General features: G+C 22.6%; 1 protein-coding gene across 4 annotated transcripts; it reads left to right on the top strand.

Annotated features, from left to right (window-relative positions):
* Positions 1-502: 502 nt before the first annotated feature.
* On the top strand, positions 503-19,650 carry LOC107070165 (cholecystokinin receptor type A). Of its 4 annotated transcripts, none has more exons than XM_089176828.1 (10): positions 503-573; positions 4,341-5,360; positions 11,858-11,972; positions 14,129-14,326; positions 14,655-14,840; positions 15,591-15,706; positions 16,126-16,374; positions 16,905-17,149; positions 18,301-18,413; positions 19,002-19,650. In XM_089176828.1, the coding sequence occupies exons 2-10, from the start codon at positions 5,058-5,060 to the stop codon at positions 19,037-19,039; spliced, it is 1,563 nt and encodes a 520-aa protein (XP_089032954.1). In that variant the 5' UTR covers positions 503-573; positions 4,341-5,057; the 3' UTR covers positions 19,040-19,650. The 4 variants fall into 4 exon arrangements, with proteins under 4 accessions (XP_089032954.1, XP_089032955.1, XP_089032956.1 ...); XM_089176829.1 differs by having other exon boundaries at positions 526-547; XM_089176830.1 differs by having other exon boundaries at positions 537-573; positions 4,572-5,360.
* The last annotated feature ends 272 nt before the right edge of the window (positions 19,651-19,922 follow it).

The raw sequence follows: 19,922 nt of genomic DNA on the forward strand, positions 1-19,922 counted from the left end.
TTTTTTAGTTAACTTTGTGTATTCACGATAATCGTAGAATCGAAAAATATTTAATTAATCCGAACTTTTAAGCGCAAATCTAGAACAGATACGATTTATAATTTATTATCTGGGTTGTATTTAATTGCAAAATAAAACACACGTATGAAAATGTTCGTAGAATGGTAAATTGATATGCCAGATTTTCGGAAACAAATTATATTCACTTTGTAAATACAAATACCATTTGTAAAAGATAATAAACCATTTTTGGAAATATGTTTTACATTAAATGTTCAAAGTTTGGTCGAAGTAATTAAACATTGAAGAAAAGTAACGTAAATGAGGGATGTATGAAAACAAGAAAAAACGATTCGTGTGTTTATGGAAAAATAAAGTAGAAGAAATAAAAAAATAAAGAGAAAGAGAAGGATGAGAAAGAGAGAGAGAGAGGAGAGAGTGAGAGAGAACATAGTAAAGGCTCGGACCAGTTAAAACATGAGTTTAACTCTCAGTCAGCGTCCAGAGTTCGTCGTGCGCGCGTCGTAGTTTCCCTTAGTTTATGTGTGTGTGTATATGTTACTCTTCTCTACTGTATGAGAATATATTGAGCTATTCTACTTGGTTTTTTTTTCAAGTGACACTTTTAAAACGATATTAGAAACGGAAAACTTAACAAATCAGCATTTAAAATTTTTTTTATTTTTTTTTTTATATTTTTCTCGATAGTGTATGTTACTCTTTTCTATTCTATGAAAATATATTGAGTTATTCTACTTGTTGTTTCAAGTGATACATTTAAAACGATATTAAAAACGGTAAACTTAAAAGATTCATCATTGTGTATTTTTTTAATTTTTTTTTTGTATTTTTCTCAATAGTGTGTGTTAGTTTTCTCTACTGTATCAAAATATATTGAGTTATTCTACTTGTTGTTTCAAGTGATACATTTAAAACGATATTAAAAACGGTAAACTTAAAAGATTCATCATTGTGTATTTTTTTAATTTTTTTTTGTATTTTTCTCAATAGTGTGTGTTAGTTTTCTCTACTGTATCAAAATATATTGAGTTATTCTATTTGTTTTTCAAGTGATACGTTTAAAACGATATTAAAAACGGTAAACTTAAAATATCCACATTTTTGTTTTTTTATTTTTTTTTAAATATTTTTTTGCAATAGTATGTTCTATCTCATATGTTCACTCTGAATTATATTTTTTTCTCTTCGTACAACGATATATATTATCAGTAAAGATAATAATCTTTTTATTTCTTTTTTTTTTTTTTAATAATCCTTTTCCATTTCATCGGTTTATTTTTAGATTTTTTAATTTTTCTTTCTGTTAACTTCATTCGAATTATTTAAACGTTGTTTTCTATCTTTTTTTTTTAAATTTTGTTTTTTCTAATAAAAACTAATATATATATTTATTTGTAAATATTCGTACTTCAAAGTTTTCATATCGAAATGATTAAAATATCTAACAGAGGAAAGAGCGTAGACTGTATTTGTCGATATTTTATTGACTTTTCGGGATAGGTTTTTTTTTATATCCAAAAGAAAATACTTTTTCTTTATATTTCTACGTGTTTTTTTCTTTTTTATCGAAAAATTCATTGAAAAGTGGTACCATTAAATACATCATTTGGTTATAAAAAAGATAAGTCGATAAATTTTTCTTTTTTTTCTTGTCTCTTTTTGGACATTGCTTTTTTTCTTTTCTTTATTTTTATGTACAGCTTACAAAGTAATCCGAGTGCCTGACAAAGAGTGGAATGATAGAATAAAAAGTACAAAGGGAATATATTAATGTGTAAAATATATTGAAAGTTCTAACCTTTGACATTTTATATATTTATCATTGGAAAAGTTATATATATATATATAATATATATATTATTTTTTTAATCAAACGTCTAAAAAGAAACGAGTTAGGAGTAAAATTTTTGTCAATTGTATGAAATTATTTTTTCTTAATGACAAAATAATCTCAAATTCGTAAAATTGATTTAACCTTTGCTTACCACACTTGGTCCAAAGGACCCAGACCTTTTTTGCAACTTGAGTCATTTTTCTCAATTGTTCAACTTTAGTAATTTTTTAAACATATTTAAATTTAATTGAAAGCTGTAAAACCTATATAGTCTTTTTAAGTAAGTATTAAAGAAGTCTCAAAAAAATTTTGAAGTAAATCTATGCAACAGTTTCTTTTTTATAACGATTTTTCTCGCCCGAGTCCAAAGGACCCGGGTGTGGTAAGCGTGTTACTCCAGGAAGGATGGTAAGCAAAGGTTAATATCTGATATTAAAAATATTATTTTTAATCGTTGAAATTAAAAAATGTTTATTACAAAATGAAATTAATTTAAGAGAAATTAACAAAGTTACAAGGACAATTATTTTTGTATATTTTTACAAAGTATTTATTACATGTGGAAAGTGTAAAATAATCATAGAAAAGAATTCCGATTTTGATTAAATCCTGTTTTGATTAAAATGTTATTTCCACGAATTCTTTTTGTTGAAAAATAATAGAAACATTCGAATCTATTTGATAAATAATGGATACAGATTGTTAGAAAAAAAAGCTATCGAAAAAACAAAACATGTTCCTTGATAAAAAAAAAAATAAAAAAAAATTAATCGATTTCATATACGAATGAAAATCAACGATCATTAAAAATTTATAGGACAAACAAAAAAAAAGAAAAAAAGAGGAAAAGATATAGTAAGATTAATTCTTTATTTATTCGTGCTTTTTTTCAATTTTTTTTTTATTTTATAATTTTTTTTTTAATTCACTTTTTTTTCACGACCCAGTTTTCGTTTTAAAAGAACTGTGAGACGTTTTATTAAAGGAAACCAAACTATAGCTTTCTTTATTCCATACTTGCACACACACACACACACACACACACAAAAGTGAAAAGTTGAAACGTGACCAGATTAAAATAAATCTATTTTTAAAAGACGTTAAATGTCAACATTTGTTTGATTAAGAAACTTACTTAAAAAAAGTTTTACATTTAAAAAGTACGGATAATGTCAATTAAAATTTTTGATCAATGGAATTATAAAAAAATATTATCTAAGCGTGGGTGTGTTTGTTAAAATTATGATACTTTAAAAATAGATTTCAGAAAAAGTAATACTTTATTGACAAAGATTAAATTTTTAATTATAAAATTCTATAAATATTATATATTCTGATAATACTCTCTTATAATATTAAATATATGTGCCCATAATTATGAAAGTGGTCTAAGTCATGTATTTCTTGATTCAAGATATTTAAAGATTTTTATTTGAACACTATATGAATTCTATGTAATATTGAAATAACAAACATTATCTAACGATTCATTTTTGACAATATCGTGAAAATTACGTTGAATTTATTTAGTTTAAAATAATGTGGTACGTAATAACTAATAAACTCTTTTTTTTTTTAATTTGATTTAGACCACTTTCATAATTATAAGCACATATAATAATCATAAATAATAAAAAATTATTTACTTCAAAAGAATTGATTATTATGATCTATGTTAATTAAATATTTATTTATTTATTTATTTTTTTTTATTATCTCTTAACAAGTAATAACTGCAAAGCTTATAAAATATTACAACCCCCCAAAACATTTTTTTCTTTGTACTACCCTGTAGATCGTAGTTACGTAACAACCATTTACATTTATTAATCGCAAATATTATTATATTATGACGATAACGATAATGCCATAACCCACGCGATGATAATTATTGTATCTATAGTCAAATAATTAATAATAATTATTATTTTCATTATATCATTTGTAAAGCATAAAGTATAATATAATAATTGTACGAAGAAAAAACACACAAAAGTAACATTCTTTTGATTTTAAAATTAATTGATTTCGTGAATTTTTTTACACACATTACTTATTTTATGTGTGTAATATTTATTTATTATTTTTTTTATATATAGTAATATATATAATTAAAAATATATATTTGATATATTAATTAATTAATTTACATTAAAAATATAAATATGTAAAATATATTAATTATATTTATATTAAAAATATGATTATATAAAATATATTAATTTTATATTATTATATTTATAATTTTTATAATAATTTATATTTGTAATATATATATATATATATATATATATATATATATATATATATATATATATATATATATATTTTAATATAAATTAATTATTAATTATATTAATATAAATATAATTAAATTAATATAATAATATAATATATTATAATAATATATATAATATATTATATATAATAATTATATATTTATTTATTGCTATTTATTTATTATTTAATACTTTAAAACTCTCAGATTTTCTTTTGAATTTTATTTATTCTTTATTTCATCCATAAAACTTTTCTACGAAATTTCAATTGAAATGTAGAAACCGAACAAAAGTAATTTATGATTAAAATGTAAACAATTTTCTCCATTTAACAAACGACGATTACTAAGTTTATCAGTGATTTCAAATAATTAAATAAACAGTAATAATAATAATAACATTAATAAGTTATTACGTACGTTTTTCTGTGATATAAGATATTATTTTCATTATCTCCTTGGATCTTCTATTGAAAAAAGAAAAAGAAATAAATAAAAGAAGATGTTCAAAGGACAAAACGGTATCATATGTTGGATTATGAAATATCATGTATTGCTCGTTATTCGGATTTGTTATAATAAAAATTGAATATCGATAAAATATGTAGAAAATAAGAATATAAAATGTTCAAGAGAGAAATAGAGAATAACAAAATAGGAAAAAAAATAAATAAATGAATAAGTATAAAAGAAGAACGAATAAAATGAAATACGAAAGAAGAAGAAGAAGAATTAGTAGTTTTATGGTGGGACGAAAAAATTCAATAATATACGTGGAATTATTGAGAATATGATTTTCTTAAAAAGAATTATTTATTCTCATAACTTAAATAAATAAAAAAATATATATATACATATTACATGAATACGAATAAATATAATATAAGTAGAAGAGATCAATAATAATATAAAACGAAAAAAAATATGACACTTATGGAGAACAATAATGTTTCATTTATCGGTGATCATTTTTCCTGGGAAAATAATGAATATTCACCATCGGTCATTCCATATTTATCAGGATATACAAATTTTATTTCGAATAATTTTAATGGAACTCCAACGACTATTGTACAATCCAGTAAAAAAAATTTACTCGAAAATTTAATCGTACCACTATATGCTATTATTTTTTTTTTATCTATCGTTGGAAATTGTTTAGTGTTGATTACTTTGACACGAAACAAACGAATGAGAACTGTCACCAACGTTTATCTATTAAATTTGGTAAGTAATTTTCCTTTTTTTATTTTTATCATTACTGTTATTAATATTGAAATTAAGAATTTTTTTATATGTTAAGAAATGTTAATATATATATTTTTTAACTGGTAGCAATATTATTGCATTTATGCATGTAACAAATTAATCCTTAGTTAAAAGAAACATTCTTGAATTATTTTTTAATTTTATATTATAATTTAATAATTATATTTTTATATAATATTATATAATTATTATATAATTAGAATATTATACTATATATAATATGTATAATAAACATTTTATAATATTATATAAAATATATATAAATTATTAACATTTTATGTAATAATATATTTATTATTAATTATATTATATAATTATATATATTAAAATATTATATAATTATATATAATATATATACTATATAAATATAATTATATATATTTATATAATATATAAATATATTTAATAAATATTTATAATATTTATATATTATGTAAATATATAAATATATTATATATATTATATTAATAAATATTAATATAATATATTAATAATATAATTATTAATATAATTATTAATATAATTATTAATATAATTATTAATAATATATTATATTAATATTTATTAATATAATATATATAATATATTATATATTATTTACATTATATTCAATAATACTATTTAATTATATTACTATCATCAACATACGCAAAAATAATATATCCAATAAAAAATGAACTACAAAGCGTCTTATCACCAATCTAACGATAAGAAAACATTTCTTTTTTCTCATTTATGTATGTTTGTTTTTTCTCAGATGGGATTAGGATCAATTTATAATTATTTGTTGATTGTCAAAGATATTTCTTGTTATTAGTATTTTTAGTTGAAATAAATTAATCTGACTGATTATACATTTCTTTGATTATATGTTATTATTTGACATTTTAATGTTATTATTTATACGTGATATAATATTATAAACGTTCAGTATATTGAAAATAAATAAAATTATACTTTCACAATTCCTTGAACGAATACTATTGTATACTCCACATTGATTTATCGATCGTATCGAGAATAACTTTTTAATAATGTCAACATGTGCATGTTTGCCTGCTAAATTTCACTATTTCATATATGCATTTCAAACATTTATGTTTAATTATTTCCTTTGATACTTATTAATATAACAAACAAACAAAAATATAAAAATCACATTTTTATTTAACCTTCTATGTGTCGAGTATTTTCATTGATGTTCTCCATTTTGAAATCCCTGTATAAATATTATACGCAATAAAGTGAGATATTACGATTAGGATAATAAATTAAATTGATTAATTCTCTATTATATTAATTATTTAATTTTAAAACTTGAGTATTATCAAATTACGAAATAATTAAAGGAAATAAATACGCGATAAAAAGAACAAAAAATAAATTAAATGACTTTAATTTAAATTTAAGGTATAATGGTTGAAACAATTGATATTTATTAAATTTTGTGTATTAATATTTGTAACAAGGGTGAAGGATTGAATTATAAAATGCAAAGAAATAATTTTAAATAATAAAAAATCTAAATAATGAAGAAACAATTTATATCTTTTATATTTTATTATCTATTTTTAGAATTTTTTTATATTAAACGTTAATATAATTTTTATTTGTTAAATTAATTAATCTTTGACGATAATTCGGAAGTAATTCTTATTTATACTTATTGAAAGATTTACAAAATAAAAAAATAAAATAAATATGAATGTATCACAAAGTGGTTAGGTGAGAGACAACAACAACAACAAGAACAACAACGATATAGGAAAATTAAAAAATAAAAGTGATAGTGAAAATGAGACATCTTTAATTGGCAAAAGCTGCTTGTCAAGTTGACGTCAATATTTTTTCTTCTATAGAAGACTCAAGATAGTCACGTAATAAATTGCAAAGACGTGTTCTGTACGCGAAACATGAGACAATTTTAGGTTAGTTAATCTTACTCGATCTTTCTCACCAAGTACTATTCCATGGGTGCAAAGTAATAAAGTAGCTGGTATTCCCTATTTTTCATCTCCCTTTTTTATTTTTTTTTTCTACGTGGTGGTGAAAGTGGTGGTGGAGTTGGGGAAGAGCAGAAAAGAAAAAAAAGAAAATTTCGTTTCATATAATTACATTCTCCAAATACTTTTGTTTTTTATATCCACCATTGGAATTTATCGAATATGAACTCATAATTGAATTGTTTAATTTTGCGTAAAATAAAATAATAATATTAACTTTCATATTAGTTATCCTTTAAAGGGTTTTTCTTTTATATTGAATTATTATTCTTTCGTAAAGGGTTGATTTTAAAGTAGATATATTACAAAGAATACAAAAACTCGGGATGTAGAAATTATTTAAAAAGTAAATAACGATGTTGGTTTTTTATTGCAACTGTTGCGTACAGGTGCCTTGATCAGTACGATGTTATTTATTTATCGTAAAAGAAAAAGGTTTTAATGGATTGTGGAGGAATGTGAATTAATGTGAATTGGATTGTTGTTCCTTTATTTGTGGTTGTTCCTTTATTGTTTGTTATATAGTACGCTGTTGCGTTGTTGTTTGTAAACTATCGCCCCGATGCTAAGCTGCCTGATGATTGCGTTGCTTGTGACTCGAAGAGATGTGGCTAGGCTGCTTTGTCGGGTGCCGATGAGTTTTCCTTGCTCTTGATGCGTTGGTTGTATGTGAATCGAGAAGCATTGCTGACTGAATGAATGCATTGACGATTTTCCGTGGCCCTTTATAGGGAACGGGTAGTCTTGTGTACTCCTTCCCCAAATTGATTGGCCAATGACCGTCGGGTCACTTTCCATGGTCCGCCGACGAGTATAGGGTTGTAGAGGGAAATCAAGCTGCGCGGGAAAGCCTTGTCTTAAAGAAGTAGCGTTGTGTCCACTTGTGCTAGCGCATGCGAGGAAAGAACCGGCGCCGGTAGGTCCCGCTTCTGTGGGTCCTGCTCAAAAATTTGATCGCGCCAAACAACACCTCACACAATTCACATCACACGTTGCGCAATACGCAACAGCAACGTTTATTTAAAATAAAAAAAATCTCTCATAGATTATATAAAACGTAAATGGAGAAAGTTTTTTTTCCATGAGGTTGAAAAAACTTGAAAAAGCAAATATAAGTTGAATAAAAAACATTTGAATTTTGAAAAATGTAATAAAATACATTCCTAGAAAAAGAATTATTATGGTGAATTATATTATCATTATAATTGTTACATTCTCGTTATGGTTGTTGTTTTATGGTACAAAATTAAAGATGATAGACTTTTAATTGAAATAACATGTAGTATAAACATATGTGTGTCATATATGTATGTATTATTCTCTTTTTATTTTATTTTTATTTTTTGATAAGCCTGGAATGTTCATTTCATTTCTTTTAAAATAAAGCATGATTTTAAGACTGGATAGAAAATGTTGAAAGGACAGGGAGACAAAAAATAAAAACGAAAAAGTTTAAAAATAGCGTCAGCTGGGACAAGTATTTTATCAGAGTAGTGGTATACTGCCGGGATAATACTTTTGGTCCTCGGTTTAGGGTGGTCTACGTGAGCTATGTCTAACTCACTAATAAAATTCTGAATTGTCACCTTTATTTTTTTGAAATACGTCACTTTTATTTTTTCTACTACGGAGCTTTGAATTCCATAAAAAAAATAAAATAAAAAAATATCTTTTACGATCTTTACTTTTATTTTTATTACCTTACTAAAATAAATCTGATTATGTTTTTTCTATGCTGGTAAACACAATTTTTTATTAGTAATAAAAAATTTATATATATATTCAAATTTATATTTATATTTATATATAAATATTTAATAATAATATTTCATATATATTTTATATATATATATAATTATGTATAAAATTAAATAATTATATAATATTATTATGTAATTATATAATATTATTTTATAATTAAATATTATATTATATAAATATATAATTTTTTATATTTAATTATAATTATAATTTAGAATATATAATAGATACTATATTAAAAAAAATAATAATATAATTATATAATATTTAATATAAATAATATAATTTATAGAATTAATTATAAAATTATATAATTAAATTTAATATATTAAATAAATATAATTAAATATAATATAATTAAATATTATATATTTATATAATATAATATTTATAATATTTTTTATGTAATTTAATATTCTGTATTCCTTCTAAAATCTGTATATATATATACTACACATCGTATTTATGGTATCTTTATAGATATATATCATAAAATCCATATTTATTATTTATTATTAAATTAATTAAATAGAATTATTAATAAAGAGATAAGTAGAAACACGTATAAACTGATATAAAAAACGTTAACCGTTCGTATTTTATTTCTTATATATATATCATTTCTAATATAAATCTTCTATCTTATTTTCTCTCATAAATTTGTTCAGAATATTAGATTCCGAAAGATCAGATTGTTCCCAGTAGGATTTTCTTGTTTACGGTTATCTGAAGGGTCTCTTTGGGAAATCTTTCCCACACAAACCTTTTCTTTCGTCGAATGAACTTTTACTTTGGCTTGTTTTCTCTACGAAAGAGAAAAGAGAGAGAGAGAGAGAGAAAGAGAAAGGAGGTTAGAAAAATAAAACAAATAGAAAGAAATTGTTGAAGTCAGCCAACTATTGACGAGAAATTCTGAACGAATGGTTTTTTTTTTTTTTACTTTTTTTTCTTTTCTTTAAAACGATCAAAGGGATACTATTGCTGATGCTTATTTAAATAAACGAATAATTGTATCCATCAAACAATTTGTATAATAATAAAAAGAAGTGTAAAAGTTTATATTCGAATAATGAAAAATAAATATCACGAGAAAACTTACTTTTTTCATATTGAAGTAGCATTTTTAAATTATTCAATATTTTATATTACTACATTTTGAAATTATTTAATATCAATGATCTCAAAATGTTCATAATAATTATTTACATTTTTAATTTGATAGAATTAGATACAAAATTAAAGATACTTCTTTAAACTTATTACAACTCGTGTAATATTTAACTTTAAATTTTTGTGGAAACCCCCTGTTAAATATTACAAATGTATTTTATTTATTTGTAGTGAATCCTTTAGTAAAAAAAAAAAGTAAAAGTAAATTTTCTTCAAAGCAAAACTTGTAAGAATTTAATATATATCTCTTTGAGAATATTACTTTGGATTTAACAAGGATTCTAAAAATGGATAAAAAAATTTTGGAATATATGTACTACTTCTTATTCAGATTAGAATGAAATTCAAAGACGAAAATCTTGACAAAAAAAGAAAAAGAACGACTTAAAAAAGAACTAAACTACTTCTAGAAAATTAGTAGCATAACTTTCGTATATAATTTTATTTACTTTAGAAATATTAACTTTTTAATAGTAAAACTTATCGAATGATTTGATGTCAACGAGACAAATTGAAAATCTCGATAACGTGGTTTTTCACAATAAAAAAACATGGAAAAAGTATTTTTTTTTCTTTCTACTTTTAATTAGAAATTGGTAAACCTCTCTGACGATAGAATATAAACTTTCATCTAAAAAAATAACGTATCTATAAAATAAATAGTAAAAAAATACACTTTCAAAGAGTTCATACCATGTTTTTATTTTTTTTTGTCACCCTGCAAATGAGCTGCGTACTTATTATACATTTTTTCTTTTCTTTTTTTTTTGTATATTTTGAAAGAAAGAAGTATACTCCAACCAAGAAGTCTCTCTAGTTGGTTTCATTTTCGTGAAAAATGTTTTATGCTCGTGGTAAAAATTTTCTGAATAAAATAAGAAAAAAATTACTTCTTAAGAATTTTATATCTAATTTGGGTTAAATCCTTTCTCTAGATCCTTTAAAAATGCTTTAAGTTTTTTTTACGAATGATTTATGCACGAACATTTCATTGTCAAGAATATTTTTAGAGTAAAATTCAACTTAAGATAATTTTATAATACATTTAAGAATCATTTGGATGTTATTCATAAGAAAAGTTTGATAAAAACTATTTAACAAGATAAACTTTCTACAAATCCTTTCAACAATTTTCAATTTCTTTCATATTGTTAGTAAAACATTTTACATATTTTAATAAAACAATCACGATAACGAATATTCAAATGAGTTAAAAATTATAATAAAAATATAATAGTTCTTATTTTATTGTTATTATTATTATTATATAGTCATTACTTTATTATAAATTATGTTGTTCAGTTAAATAATTAGTGTTTAATCATCATTGCAATTATAAGATTAATTCATTTAACAAAATTTATTGAAAAAAATGAATCAAGTTCATTTGTTAGATTTATTATTATATATTAATATATAATTTTCATCAAAAGTTGATTGAAAGAAATTTGATTAAAAACATTTAAAAAAATGATAACTATTAAAGATAAATAATTATTGAAAAAATATTATTTTTTACAGGCTGTGTCAGATTTGTTGCTCGGGGTATTCTGCATGCCATTTACTTTATTGGGACAAATGTTGAAGAATTTTGTTTTTGGCATTATGATCTGCAAATTAATATCATATTTTCAAGGTAAGACAAATTTGATTAATGTTTATTGAATATTTTCTATATGAATATTTTTATAATTTAAAATTTAATTTGAAATTTGAAAGAAATCTATTTTAATAATTTAATAAGTATTTTATTCATCAAAAAATAAAAATATATATATATTTTATTTATTAATAATAATTGAGGCGTTCAGTGCAGACATCGATTAACTCCACTGTCATGACACACATGACTATAGCAAGTGTCAAAGCACTTGGTATAGTCATAACTTTTTATATTTATAATAACTTTCCCGAATAATAAAGATTAACACCATTAAACGGCAACATTTTTTTGGCCATTGAATAATAAGTAATATACAATATACATTATTTAATCGCATTTCTCAACTTTTTGTTTTATGGTGTTAATCGATGTGTGCACTGAACGGCTCAATTCTCGGTGTTCTTGGTGATTCCAAAGTGGGAAAATAAAAAGAGACTGTTATTTGTACATTTGATGTTAACCAAAGAAAAAACTTTAATTATAATTAAACAAACACACACACAATTATACACACTTATTTCAAACTTCACACGACAAACAAGCATTGTATTTCCAAGAGAACAAATAAGATCTGAGATCTTTGATGTCGTTTAATTTTGATTGTCTCTTGTGAAAAAAAAAAATAGAAGAATAATAATAATTATTTGATTGAACGAATTTAAACAATTTGTCTATTTGCTTTGGCAACAGTTCTTTTTTCTATTTTTATTTTCTTTTTGTTTTACAAAGAAAAATTTTTCTTTCTATACGACAAAACTTTCATCTAACAATAACATCGACTTATTTTTTTTCCTCAACGTGTTTTCTTGTTATCCTTGCATTTTCTATCTCTTTTGTAAACTTATTTCATGAAATGTTTCTCTCTCCTAACGTTATTTAAGTTTATTTTCATTCTCTTGGATGCACCTGTGCTGTTTTATACATTTCTTTTCCACATTATTCTGTTGATACATTTGTTCAAACGAGATTGTACGATAAGTATGAAAGTTCCTAACGTTAGATAAATATATATATATATGTGTGTGTGTGTGTGCGTGTGTGCGAAATTCATTAGTTCATGGAATATTTATTAAATGTGTGAACAAGTCGGAATGAAAGAGAACAAAAAATCCAAGAATCGTGAAAATGTTCGTCGTATTCGAAGATAAGAATCTGATTATGAGATTGTAAACTTTATTACTTTCAGTATATTTTTCTTTACGTAATTGTGATAAAAGAATATCTTATTTTAGCATATTAACACCTTATCTACTCTCTCTTTTTTTTATCTTTTTCTTTGAAACAATAAATAAATATATCAATTATTTCTTTTCTTTTCTTCTAATTAATAGAACTAAATAAATATTTGCTCGTTCTTTCATTCTTTTTTGTTTATTTATTTATTTTTTAATTTCTTTTTCTCTCTCTAATTTTCTGAAAATAACTACTAACAATTTTCGAATGATTTATTTAATAATTATAAAAATGTGCGCCTGTATTTATGCAATCATCCCGACACACTTTGAAAATGTTGCTTGCGAGCGCTATCTGTCGGAAAGGAATTTTTTTAAGCCGAAACTGTTTATACATGCATGTATTACGGGTTGCCTATTTTTCGAGCAGAAAAAATTTCCGTCCTAACAGATGGCGCTCGCAAGCAACATTTTCAAAGTGTGTCTGGAGGGTTGCATTCCAACAGGCGTAGTGTTTTTATGAATAATGATAAACATTGAACTTTTATTTTGTATTTGATACGCTTCGTAGTATGTAGTCATAGATAAACACACACATATACGATGCTTAGTAGCCAGGTGTGGGGACTACGAAGCACTGAACGAAGAGGTGATTGAGAATAGGAAAAACTGTTTACTATTTTCTATCTCATTCTTTCAAAAGGTTAAATCCTATAAATTTATATATTTTTATCTCTTTCTCTCTTCTTACTAACATAGCCGTCCTCTTCGTTTCATCGAATTTTGTTTGTTTTGTTTATCCCTACCTGTCGCTTTTTCCTCGCATCCGTTTTTAAATCACCCCCCACCATTCTAAAGAAGTTTTCACTTCGAAAATACTCACACAAAAGGTGGTTCATTTAATTATATGCAAATATTATACAATGGTATTTTTTGTTTTCTAACTATATGTTACAGTTGTTTCCGTTTCCGTCGGAGTTTGGACACTGGTTGCTATTTCTTTAGAACGATATTTTGCTATTTGTCGACCATTAAAGTCACGTCGTTGGCAAACCCAATTTCATGCATATAAAATGATCGTAGTTGTTTGGGTTTTATGTCTTACATGGAATGTACCGATACTTATTGTTTCACAAATTCAAAATATCAGAGGAGGTAAATATCATTGTTATATAGAAATTATTGTTAACATACATAAATCATCAATTAGTTTTATATCATATATTGTAAAAATTATTAACAATATAATATAAATAATAATCGTTAATACATTTAATTGTCCTCGAAATAAGGATCCTTAGTACAAATTTGCTTAATAAAAATTGCATTTTATTAAATAAAATCACCTAAAGATGTTTCAAAATTGTTTTCTTTTTTTTCTATGGAAAATTGGTATCATACACTTAAAGTTTAATTCTTAACTTTATGTTTTTCGGATTAAAATATTATAATTGTTTCTTTTTTTTATGTTGATTTATTTCAGGAAGAAGAAAATGTAGAGAAGTATGGGCAAGTATTCGAACAGAACGCGTATACAATTTATTTTCTGATGGAACGTTACTTCTTTTACCTTTAATTATTATGACCATGGCATATTCTTTAATTGCCATTAAACTTTGGCGAGGACTTAAGAGAGAGATGACACAAAATTTCAAATCACAACGCAAATGTAAGTAATCATAAAATAACAAATCATTAAATAATTAGTATTTAATTACTTTCTCAATGTTTCTCTTATTTGTTTCATAAAAATTCTGATATTTAAGTATTTTATCATACAACTACAATATTATATGTACACAGATATACACATATATACATTCGCATACATAACAGATAATTTGATCCTTTATTTGTACTTTAATCTCATAAGCTTCAAATTTCATTGCGAATTGGTGAGTTATCATTAATTGAAAAAGTAATTAATGAAATATTATCAAAAGATAATAATAAATGCAAAATTATCTTTTATTATTTAACATTATATATTCTGTAGGTAATTACAATTAATATATAATACATTTATTTATTCGTTGTTCGTTGTGCAAACTCGTTGAATTAATAAGTTTAACAGTTGTATACTGTATACTGTTACAGACTGCAATTTATATATTGGTTTCTAATTGATTTACAAGTTCGAAAAGGGTAGTTTAAACGTTGATACAATTTGTAAAGTAAACTTCTTAATTTATTATCCTATGGTTTAAAGAAAATTATCCGATTAATCAACGTCTTCAACTTATCATTTTTTAATCACCATTACGATAAAATAAAATATAATTTCATTCAGAATTGTGTTTTTAATTTAATTTTATATATCACAAAATATTTATGATAATAAGAATTCAGAATTTATGATAACGATAAGGGATCGTTATACAATATAGTGAAATTATTTTTTATATTGCGTAAATTACAGTAAAGAAAAGTGGAGGAGCTACATCATCGTTAACTACTGCGAATGGTACAACTAGGAAAAATGGGAAACATGAATCTAACGTTACGATAGTTGTAAATGCGTGTAATTCAACGAAGGTAAGTTTGCAATTACAAAAATTTTATTTTTTTATCTAATTGTTAAACAATAATTCGAAAGATGACCAACTTTTATTGAACGAATATGAGTGAAACGTATTGAAAAATGTGCATGATTTATTATTTATAATTGGAATATATATTTTATTAATAAATAAATAATAATAATATTTAAATTATATATATAAAATAATATAAAATAATTTATATATAATATATAAACAAAATTAAATTATATAATAATATAATAATAATTATTTAAATTATACATATTGAACAAATGTAACAAAATAGTACGAGACATCCCAAATGATTTTTATTATTATTATTAATTGTTCTTGTTTTTTTTGATAATAAAATATTTTTTTTCTTTTTTGACAATTATTTTTGACAACTGTTCATTTAATTTAATAAACAAGGCACGTGTACCGCAACAAACAAGAATGGATACAATGATGCTAGGTGTTACAAACAGTGAAGAATCCATTGAATCAAAGACAGTAAGAATTTCTCAAGATGGAACCAGCAAAAATTGTCTTTCAACAAATAGAAATTCAAACAAATTGAGGAACGAGAATTCCAAAAATTCCAATTCTTCTTGTCCGTTAGGTAGACAGCATGTTGTACGAAATAATCAACTTAACAAAAGTATTGAATCGAAGAAAAAGGTAAGAAATTAATTATTATAATAACAAATTATAATACTAACCCTTGATTATTATTATTATTTCTTTTTTTAAATATTTAAAAGAAATTAAGGAAATTTGATAATCAATTTGTCGTTAAATAAATAAAAAAAAGAATATAGTTATTTAGAACTGGATAAAGTTATTTTTTGTAAAGATACAAATATTTCAAATAATCTAAATACAAATATTTAAATAATTTAAATACAAATTTTGAAAATAATTTAAATACAAATTTTGAAAATAATTGAAATACAAATTTTGAAAATAATTAAATACAAATTTTGAAAATAATTTAAATACAAATTTTGAAAATAATTTAAATACAAATTTTTAAAATAAAGATATTTGTTAAGAAACAAATATATTTATTTTTTATTTAATGTTTTTTGCTGGCAAAAAATATTGATATATTCAATCATGATTTTTATGATCTCATATTGAGTTTGCAATACAATCGAATAAAAAAACAAAGAAACATATTTGGAAATTTGTTTACAATTAATTTGCAGGTTATTAGAATGCTATTTGTGATAGTTTTGGAATTCTTCGTATGCTGGGCACCATTGCACGTAGTCAATACGTGGTACCTTTTCACTCCGGAATTAGTTTATTCCATTGTTGGGAGTACTGGAATCAGTTTGATACAATTGTTAGCGTACATTTCCAGTTGTTGCAATCCAATTACTTATTGTTTCATGAACAAAAAATTTCGTCAAGCATTTTTCGGCGTCTTTCATTGTCATCGTTGCTGGAGGTAATAATAACAATAATATAAATAATATATACATAATGTTAAATAACTTTTGTTTTTTATAAAATTGGCTTTATTTTGGGTAAATTCTTTTAAAATATCATCCCCCACTCTCATTCAATGATTTGAAAGTCAAAAGAAAAATTTTTAATTAACCATAAATTTATTCTTCTCTTGTGCGAGTGTGTGTGTATGTTTGTGTGTAAGTAAAAAGTAAAAAAAAAAAGATTGAACAAAACAAAAGATTGAATTGTTGTATATTCATTTTACCATTAAATTGTTTCAGAATTTTTTTTTATTATTCCGATAAAAAAAAATTATTCATTTTCATATTACGAACATGGAGAATGTGAAGATTTAGGATTAATTATAAAATATAATTTAGTTTTAAAGTTTGTTTTATTTTTTTTTTTTTAAGTTTCACAATCGTTCCCATTATCGATACAAAAAAAATGTTTTATCGTTCGGAACCACGATGCGTTTAAGTGAATTTTATTTTTTTTTTACTATTCTTTCTGTTCGTTCTTGTAAGTTCTTCATTTAAAAATCATTTACATTAATGTAACACAAAGGAAATATTTTTCGAACGTAGTTATTTCTATCATTGTTTAAACTCATTTTTTATTTAAAAATACAATATTAAAATAACAGAGTATTAAATGAGAATTCCTTTTAAGTTTTGTAACTTTTTTACGATTTCGTAATAGGGTTTATTTTCTTTTGATAGAAATATCGTTAATATTCATTCAACGAGAAAGTCATCCGTATAATGATAATAATAATAATAATAATAATAATAATAATAATAATAATAATAATAATAATAATAATAATAATAATAATAATAATATTAATAATAATAATAAAACTAACCAAAAAGCCATCGGAAAGAAAAGGATTTTAGTAATAAACAAAAGAGAAGAGAACATAAAAATATAAACTATATTCGATATATATATATATATATTATAATAATGTATAATACGAAAGTGTAAGTTCTCAAAAGTTTGATTATTTCAAATTGAAACAAAATATTATTTTATCTATGATTATTTAGTTGAATTATTATTAAATATGTAGGATATTTTTTTTGATTAATTATTAATTTGTGATATAGATTTTTCTGTATAGGGATTAGATATTGTTCATTTCAGAATAAAATGGAGAAACAGTGATGTTCCCATGTCTACAGGAGGAAAAACCAAAAAAGTTGGCAACATTAATGAATTTAGTGGCAACGAATCAACAATGTATCTAAGGAAAACCGGTACGTTTAATTTTTTAAAATTTATTTTTTGGTATAAAAATTTAATCGATTTATTTGAGCTCTTTGAATGCAACGCATAGTTTCAATTTGTAAAAAGAAAAGAAATAAGAAATAAAAGAAAAAGATAAATTTTATGGAAAAAAATAATTTTTTTTAATTAAATGTTTTGGAAAGAATTATATAGTTAAAATAAAAATAAATTTAAAGAATATAAAAAAATATTATAGTATTATATTTCGTAATATTTTAACATATTTTTTCTAATCTAATTTTGTGTAACATTTAAATATTATATATTTAAATATTATATTTTTGTATATCTAATTTGAAATATTATATATTCAATTATATTTATATTAATTTTTATATTTTAATAATATATTTAATTTATAAATATTATATATTAAATTTTGTAAAATTTAAATATTACATATTTAATATATAATATATTAAAAAATCAAAAGAATAGAATAGAAAATGATTTTTGATTGATTGCTCTTTCATTTCTTTTCAAGATTTTTCTTTAATTTTTTTTTTTACAAATTATTTTTAACAACAAATACATCGTATTTGTACGTACATTTTCAGAAGTAGTTCAACTTTTAGAAGAAAAAGATCGGACCTAACATCTAAGGGCAAAGTATGAACGACGAAGTATTTTTGTTTGAAGAATTTTGTTCCGAAAATAGAAAGAAAAACGTTTTGAATATACAAAAAAGAAGGGAAAATATAATTCGTAGGACGAATAAAAAGAATTCATTGAATTTTCTGCTTTGAAATTTTTGTTCCTATTCGTAATTCATTTCGTATGAACAATCTTCGATTATTTCACTGAAAAACTTTGATATCGATAAATAATTGAGACAAATATATTTTATAGAAAATTTGAAAAGGTTCACATTTTCCTCCCTGCAAAGAATAGAAAATAAAATCAAATAAAACACAATCAAGTATATTATTATGATTATTGTTTAAAAATAAAATATGTATTTGTCACGTGAGTAGTAATGATATATATATACATACACTTTAAATAATTTGTTTGGTCAATTTTATCAATAAACAAATTTTGCAACGTTGTGTATTAGAATTTAGAAATGTTTAAAAAGGAAGAGATATTAATTATTATATTTTAAATTATTATAGTTTAATTATACTAACTAAACAGTAAATTTGTCATTTAACATACTCTGTAATCTTAAACGTCTTTTTTTGTTGAAATAAAATTATAAACATTTGTTTTGTCTTTTAATAAAATATTTAAAATATCAAACAATTGTAATTGATAACAAAACAATTACCTATCCCTGAAACCTAGTTTTGTTTTAATAAAATATTTAAAATATCAAACAATTGTAGTTGATAATAAAATAATAAACCAATCCTAGAAACCTTTTTTTATTTTAATAAAATATTTAAAATATCAAACAATTGTAGTTAATAATAAAATAATTATCAATCCTTAAAACCTAGTTTTGTTTTAATAAAATATTAAAAATATCAAACAAT

Source organism: Polistes dominula, unplaced genomic scaffold (genome assembly GCF_049000335.1).
Source record: "Polistes dominula isolate Pdom_NZ unplaced genomic scaffold, Pdom_raw_medaka contig_12, whole genome shotgun sequence".
In the NCBI taxonomy this organism is placed as follows: domain Eukaryota; kingdom Metazoa; phylum Arthropoda; class Insecta; order Hymenoptera; family Vespidae; genus Polistes; species Polistes dominula.

What these genes read in the sequence shown, in the direction of transcription:
- LOC107070165 (XM_089176828.1), top strand. Translation starts at nt 5,058, where the DNA reads ATGACACTTATGGAGAACAATAATGTTTCATTTATCGGTGATCATTTT. An exon ending in AATTCAAAATATCAGAGGAG is followed by an intron (nt 14,327 to 14,654) that starts GTAAATATCATT and finishes GATTTATTTCAG; the next exon opens with GAAGAAGAAAATGTAGAGAA. An exon ending in TTTCAAATCACAACGCAAAT is followed by an intron (nt 14,841 to 15,590) that starts GTAAGTAATCAT and finishes CGTAAATTACAG; the next exon opens with TAAAGAAAAGTGGAGGAGCT.